The following is an 8,348-nucleotide window of genomic DNA, read 5'->3' as shown; positions in this document are numbered from 1 at the left end:
CCGTTTTCGACCAATATTTTACGCTAGCAAAACACTTAACCCAACTCAATAGAATTACATGGAAACTAAGAAGTAGTTAGTAGTCGTGGTTTACGCTTTTGATAAATTTCGTCCTTATTTAATTTTGTTCAAAACTATTGTGTTTACTGACCATTATGCTTGAAAATATTTGTTTAATAAACTGGATGTGAAGCCAAGGTTGATTCGATGGGTCTTTTAGTACAAGAATTTGACATCGAGATCAAGGACAAAAAAGGATTAATTGGAAAACGTGGCGGCTAGTCACCTCTCAAGATTAGAGAACCCGGAGCTTGAAGAATTAAAGGAGGAAGAAATAAATGATACTTTTCCCTACGAGTATTTGATGGTAATAGTTGGAGAAGAGCCTTGGTTCACGGACATTGTGAACTTCCTTGCAAACAACTACCTTCCAAAAGGGCTATCTCATCAACAAAAGAAGAAATTATTTTCCGACATCAAGTATTATTTTTGGGACGAACCATATTTATTCTGGAGTTGTGCCGATAACATTATAAGGAGATGTGTATTTGGAAGAGAAGCAAGGGACATACTACATCATTATCATAGTGGTCCAATCGGATGGAATCATGGAGCTCAATACACGGCGGAAAAGGTGTTCGATGTGGGATTTTATTGGCTTGCAATTTTCAAAGACGCGACTACATACGTCGTTCTTTTATCATTGTATTTTATCTAGTTAAATGTTAGTTTTCTTGCTTTTTTCTATTAACCCTTTACTATATAAAGAAATAGACAGTTACATGTGCCACTTTTTCATTAAATGTATACTAAATAGCTACATATTCATAACACATAAAATGTGTATTTTTGGTCAATGTAAATTTAGTATATAGATTCTTATATAATCGAGCAGAAATTAAAATGTAATTGCATTAGAAGCCTTATTTATTTGATATGAGAATGATTATCATACGATGGTTCGTAAAAACAAAAAACACAAGTAAATCATATAACCATATAGATGTTAATTCATAGGAACCGGAAAAACGCAAAGAGGGTTTGCCTTTTGCAAGGTGATCCCAAATTTCTCATTCATGTCTAATTCGTTATGTCTCGATCCACTATCAAGCTTCCAATTGAAATTATTGAGTAATGATCCTAACATCACTGGAAGCACACGGTTTGCAAGTGGCAAACCAGGACAAATTCTCCGTCCAGCACCAAAGGGAACTAGTTCAAAATCACGACCCCGAACATCAAGACTTGAGGTTAAGAATCTTTCTGGCTTGAACTTCAATGAGTCCTCCCATAAGGTCGAGTCCCGTCCTATGGCCCATGCGTTGACTAGAACTTGGGTACCTTTTGGCACAATATAGTTGTTAAGTTTGACCTCTGTCTGAGTTTTGCGTGGGATCAAGAAGGGGACCGGTGGATGAATCCGCAGGGTTTCTTTCAATATACATCCTAAGTAAGGCAACCTTAATATGTCATATTCTTCTACCATTTTCCCTTTACCAATAATTTCTTCGAGCTCCTCTTTGGCTTTAGTCATGCTGTGGGGATTGCGTAGTATTTCTGTCATTGCCCATTCTAACGAGCTTGAAGTCGTATCAGTGCCAGCGGCAAACAAATCCTACAACATAAATACATAATGACATGTTGATTCTGGAAAAGAGAAAGAAAAATACTAAAACTATTTTTTCTAACTAAAATTATTTGGAAACAATTAAATACTATCATGAAATTTATTGCAATATTGTTGACAAAAGAGTTTAAAATTAGTGTACAAATGTTTAGTAATGGTGATTGATGACAAATTCAAGGTAAAGTTGAGTTACAATATTAGCACACCATTTTGGCGTGTTACTTCACAAAATCACTAAAATGGTTCAAAGCTTGGAGTCCGATTCTAGCAAAGTTTGCAGTTCGGTTACAGCAAATTTTGATATCAAAGTATTATTTTTAAGGCCAATTGGAGATGCCTTAAAAAAGTCTAAAAAAACTTTTTACCGTATTTTTAAAAAAACTCTTAGATACCCAATGAAACAAATAGAAAAAAAAATAATAAAATGATTATAAATATAAAAATAAAAATAAAAGTTGTGGTGGATAGAAAAATAATTAGTAAGTGTCATGTTTTTTAGGGAAAACCCAATAGTAGTTTTAGACATGTGTTAAAGACCAGTTAAACTTAATGTACTTCTGCATATAGTAGAAAGTAGAAACCAAATCTGAAATACAATAAAAATAAATAAATACGTACCAAAAGCAAGCTTTTGATGTGTGTTGGATTCATCTCATCTGGATTGTCTTCACTGAATTTCAAACACTCATTTAATACATCATCCTGCTTCGATCTGTTCCCCAACCTCTCTTCAATCAACTCCTCAAAAATCTCAAAAGCCTTCCCAAAATAAAGAGTCAATCTCCTCCTGATCCCTTGTGGATCGATCTTCTTCAACACCGGAAAGAAGTCCACAAGATTTGGCTTTCCGGCCTCCTCCATCATGTTTCCAACCAGCTCCTTAAACTCTTTACCGGAATCCTCATACGGGTCTGTTAAATCCTTGGAGAAAAATGTGTTGGATAGGAGATTCATGGTGGTTCTGAAAGCAGCTCGGCTGATGTTGACTGAATCTCCGGAGTGGCTGGCTTTCCGGCAGTATGCCACCAGTTCTTGCACTTTCTGGCTCCGTAAGTGCTGGTTAGCATCAAGGGAGCTGCTGGAGAAGATGTTGGTGTTAAGGAACTTGCGGAGACTCCGCCACTGGGTGGCGACAGGGAGCCAGACCACGGAATAAGTGGAATGGTTGTGGGCGGTGAGGGCGTCGGGGATATGGCGGGAGGAGAAAGCAAGGTCTTGCTTTTGGAGGACTTCTTTGGCGGCAGCGGCGGAGGAGATGACTAGTACCGAGATACGACCAAGTTTTAAGAACATGATTGGGCCATGTATAGTTGCTAGCTTGGCCAGAGACTGGTGTGGTTGGTCGCCGAGCAAGTGGAGGTTTCCGATGATCGGCAACGGGGTTGGGCCTGGGGGTAGATTCTTGGGTTTGCCGACTCGAAAAATTGAGAGTGTGGCTCGAGTAAGAGCGTAGGTTAAGAACAAACCAAGAGCAATAAGCATAAACTCCATTGATGGTGGTTCGTAGGTGTCGCTGGTTATACCTAGGTAAGTGTGTGATATGACCACAGATATTGTTCTTTATACTTGATACTTGCATAGTTGCATTAACATGAATTATCATATAAATTAATACAAAAATTATTTTAGCTCGCTCAAATCGCAATCGGTAGTAATCTTTTAGATTTCAGGATCCCAACAATTATTTAAAAAATAAATATACTTTTTGAATAAGCTAAGTTTGTTTATGCCCTTTAGGAAATAAATTCTTTCGCAAACACGTTTTTGGAAAACTAATAGAAATAGTTAGACAAAATTATTGAAATGGTTCTTGTTGCTTTCAAAATATGTTAAGGAAACTTTTTGAGACGAATGACTTTTATGATTTGAAAACATTGTACCAAAGTCTTTATGGCCAGCTTGTTTTTGGCCATTTAGTACAAGTAAAAAGAGATTTTTACCTTTTTTTTTTTATTATTTTTTTTAGCTTTTTTATTCTATAATTTTTATTATTAAATTCGTGTTGCTTTTAAGTTTTTCTCCTTGGATAAGCAACGTTGCTAAAGGCTGATATAATAACATAGAAGAGAGAACCGATGCTTGAATGAATGAGAGACGAATGGGATGAGACATTTGCTCATCTTATGTGATAACTTTATCAATCGACCGTTTAATGAGAAAAAGAGCAAGATGAGAGATGGTAAGAGAGGGTTGAGTTACCCCACGCCACTCTGGTCGATGCTTACACACAAACAGAGGGAAAGTGTTCGGTCACTACTACAAAAATGCTTATATGACCCGGTTAAATCAATTAAAAGACCCGGTTTTACAACCGGTCCATATTTGAGTAATACAACCCGGTTTCCATGAACAAAACGGTTTTTTTCCTACATTTGAGTATTACTTTTATACCAATATATACCCCGGTTATCATGCACAGGACCGCGTTTATTATGCAAGTTAGAGTTTAATTTTATTTGATCATATGATCCAGTTTTGGCTATGCAACCGGGTCTTTTTATTTCATTTTAATATTTTTTACAAACTATAGCGTCAATTTTGTTTAATATTTTTTACAAAACTATAGCCTTCTATATTTGCGTTTGATATACCTAAATAAAGAATTCCTTTTGAACAAATGTCCCGGTTTCTTACTTCTAATCGGGGCTTATGACACTTCCCAATATAAAACCCGATTTTTGTGTAATAGAGCCCGACTTTTTCAACAAATGGGTCCTATATAGCATGTCCTATGTGCCTTTTTGTAGTAGTAGATGTCACAATCATCTTATCCGCTAGACCCATCGACGCCACTCATCATCGCATTTCCTCATCCCCCTCTGCTCCGACCACCGTCTTCCATCTCTTCATCCGCTTCAAACCAATAGCTTCACCTCCCTCTTTAAGTTTGTAACATTTCATTATCCTTGATACTATATTTGTAAAAGGCAGATTGAATCTCCCCATGAAGGTTGATAACATATCATGTAAATATTTACGAGTATATTCGCCACATATTCATCATAATTAATATCTGAATTTTTTTTATCACTCATGAATCTCGATACATATGGACAAGCAGGTAATAAACTAATAATCGACTTCATACTTGTGGATAACACTTATTTAAAAAACAAGAACGAATTCGTGGGCTTTCCCAAGAGACTTTTACACCAAAAATATTCTCTTAAATGAATGTATTCGTGCTTTGATGGCGGCTCAAGATCAGCCTCATGAAAACCTTCTATTCCCTGAGGAGGTTCTACCCCGTGGAAACGCTCTTTAATGGAACTTTAGCTTTAGTTGGTCGCCCTCTTTACTTTCTATATTGTCATATGCAGTGATGGAGATTGACTACTTGGCATCAGCATAATTCTAAAACTACGTAAATTATCGATCATACAATTTCATGTTATGCATTAGGGTTAAGTCCATATAATTCTAAGGGTGTATTTGATTTTCCTTTTAATTGGTTCCAAATATGGAGAGGGTCCAAAATATTCAATTTGGATGTTCGATACACCTTCTAAAACCTTGGACTCGGTCCATGTAAATTGGCTGATTCAATCCCCTATGCAAGGGTGAAGGATCGGGGCAAAAATCGATTATGCCTGTTTTGCCCTAAACAACGTCTCCATAGAAACGGCCACAGAAACGGAAGAAGAAAGAGATTCGCAAGAGCAACCTATGTCTCCACAGCTCTTCCTTCATCGTCTTCCTTCGACTCACGCAGCCTTCAACTCGTATTCCTCCGACTCACGTGTGCACCATCTTTGTCATTTTTTCTGAACAATTTTTTGTAGGATTGAACATGATTTTTTTGTGAAAAACTTCAATCTTTGTTTCTCGTTTTTTCTGAACATAGTTTTGTGCGATTAAACATGATTTTATGCGAAAATTGTGTATATTTCTGTGTATTTATGTTAAAAACATATTTGCTTAGGTGTGTATACTTGTGTATATTAGAAATCAGCTCCAAATGAAAACAAATGAATGATTGAAATCAAATCCACATTATGAATGCTTGAAAACAGATGTGTGTGTATGTTTATTTGTGTTAAAAATGGATGTGTGTATGTGTGTATATTTATGTGTATTCGAAATCAACCCTTTATGTGTGTATATATGTATGTTTGTTTCTTGATCATATGTATGTAGTGGAGGATGAAATCAACCCCTTATGTGTGTATGTGTGTTTGTTTTTTCTTGGTCTTGCTCTACAAGTATGTAACACTTTTATCATTCTTTTATTCCCTAGACATGGTAGAAAAGAGAGGTAGATCTAATTGGTCTTCGGATATTGTGAACAAAAGTTTTTTTGAAGCATGTATATAAGAAGTAATAAGTAATGGTCGGGAGGGTAGTGGCCTGAAAGGAACCTTATGAAATATAGTAGCCGAAATAACTAAAAACCAAATAACTAAAAAACAATTATGACTTTGTAATTAACAAAAGAAAAATGAAAGTGGGCATGCTTATACCAGGATTTGATAAACTGATATCCTACACAATGTTACGATATGATGTGACTTTCACTAGATTCATTTGTACTATTATGCAATTATTTTATACAAAGAAATTGGTTGCAACATAGTAACACAATAATCTTGAATAGAATATGGTTGTATTTTAACATGTTATATGAAATAATCAATGTTTTCGAGTGGTTAAAGGAAGATATCAACAAACCACACAAACGATTCATCAATGTTTTCATGAGGTCCTAAGTGCAACGATGTGTTTTACAAGAGAAATTATAGTACCAACTATTAGGATCCTTAGGTTACAATAACAATGTACTTGCGGAATTTCACATAAACACTTATAGGTACATGCAACCTAAAAGGATCTATGGCTTTTCACAATTAATAGCAACATACTTTAGGAAACAAAACCAAAACCCTAATGGTAATTGAAAATCATAGATAAGAATAAATACCATTAACATAATCAACTATGTTAATCTCTTGAGATCTTCAATATCCATGGAAAGCGAGCGCCAAAAGTAGGCAAGCCTCTACTGGTTCACACCTAAAACCCTAGAACACTAGAAATACGAGAGGAGAGATGGGAAAGAAAAAGAATTTCATGATCCATCTTCTAGGTATTAGAAGACTTGAAAATTAGATGTCCAAGGGTCCTATTTGTAGTTTAGGTAACTTGCAGATAAATCCATATTTGAATAATTAAATAATAGATTTAATCTCAATTCAAATTTTTTTCCTTATCAGCAACTAGGAGGCTTCTAGAAACCCTAAAGAGGCTCTCAAAACCGTCCATGTCATGGACTCTTCTAGAACTGCCTATTTTGTTCAACTATTGAACAATTACAATTCATCCTTTGCACCTTTAATCAATTCCGATTAATACCGAATTAATTCGAAATTAATTCTGCTTTATAATTATCTAATTCCATCTATTTCCAATTAATTTATTATTCATATAATAAATTAACAAATCATTAATTAACAATTTCTAATGAATATATTAATCACATAATATATTAACAAATCATTTTATCTATCTCCTAAAGTGAATTCTAGCTATTTCTAGCTTTTGAGAGCAACCCAAAAAAGGACTTTACTTTTATTTCATAAATTTATATCAATTTAGTCATGACCTTGACCACTTTATTTATGAACTTGGACACTTATTCCAAAAGTCTCCCACTTGGACAAGTCATCAAACTATAATTGCAAATATAGACTTTGAATAACCAGTATAGAGTGCTTCCCACAGCCACTGCCAGACTTTGATTAAAATCAAACGTTGGCCCTAAGATAAGTGATAAGCTATCCTTCGTTCTAGAAGATATCCTATGGAAATGGGACACGTATAGAAAGAATCTCATAGTCCAAGATTCTTTTTCTCGATTTCTGATTTATGATGACTGAATTCAGACTACTAATTGAACACATTAATTTAGTTCGGGCTCGACAAAGCACTTCAGATGTCGGCAACAAATCATCGAGGGGTACAAAAATATCGCTTTTCATGTTTAGGCAAAAGGAACGAATAAACTTAGACTATATAATCATAAATTTTACTCATCATTTCATACATGGAATTACACTTTATGACATCTAGTTATCGTCTTAGAATTACTCATGATTGAATCCACGAAGTAATATTTAAGAGCGAGTTTAACCAATAGTTAAAATCCCTATTTTCTAAGTACTCATTAATATGCAACAATCCTTATGCAATGTGGAATACCTATGGACAATCTACAATCAATTAATGACAGTCTTAAATCAATACCTACTCCCAGAAGTATGGATGACTGTGGCATTTTGAATAAATAAATATTCAGGAAGTAACACGCAAAATGAAACACAATAATAAACTAATTGTTCTATGGAATCATACTCTTTGAATATAAATAATACCCTATTGTTTAATCACCACAATAATTGTAGATTTATCTATTGTATAAATGTTTCGGGGTAATCGACTTAACAACTAAACTTGTCAACACTTCTAATGCCAATGCTTGTAGCATGCATATCATGTTTTCTTTTGGTCATTACTATTGTGAACAATTCATCGAAAAAATATTCACTTCACAACTAGATCTCCATCCTCAACATTTTCTTGGATGCAATGAAATTTCCTCCTTCTATACATTGACCTTCTGTGATCTCAAGAATCCTTAGTGAATATGCTTGCACTTTCACATAATATTTCTAATGGCAATGTGTTACTCAAAACGAATCCAAGGCCAACTATGAAGTTTTCTTGC

At 34.9% G+C, this 8,348-nt stretch overlaps 1 protein-coding gene across 1 annotated transcript; it reads right to left on the bottom strand.

Annotated features, from left to right (window-relative positions):
• Window positions 1–896: 896 nt before the first annotated feature.
• Window positions 897–3,282, bottom strand: LOC145166978 (7-ethoxycoumarin O-deethylase-like). Its single transcript, XM_079086049.1, has 2 exons — window positions 2,246–3,282; window positions 897–1,615 (listed from the first exon to the last, which is right to left on the bottom strand). The coding sequence occupies exons 1-2, from the start codon at window positions 3,116–3,118 to the stop codon at window positions 1,007–1,009; spliced, it is 1,482 nt and encodes a 493-aa protein (XP_078942175.1). The 5' UTR covers window positions 3,119–3,282; the 3' UTR covers window positions 897–1,006.
• Window positions 3,283–8,348: the final 5,066 nt, after the last annotated feature.

The sequence above is a fragment of the Lactuca virosa genome, chromosome 3 (genome assembly GCF_052849685.1).
Source record: "Lactuca virosa cultivar CGN04683 chromosome 3, Lactuca_virosa_CGN04683_v6, whole genome shotgun sequence".
Taxonomy (NCBI): domain Eukaryota; kingdom Viridiplantae; phylum Streptophyta; class Magnoliopsida; order Asterales; family Asteraceae; genus Lactuca; species Lactuca virosa.
This window is presented reverse-complemented; position numbering and strand designations above follow the sequence as displayed.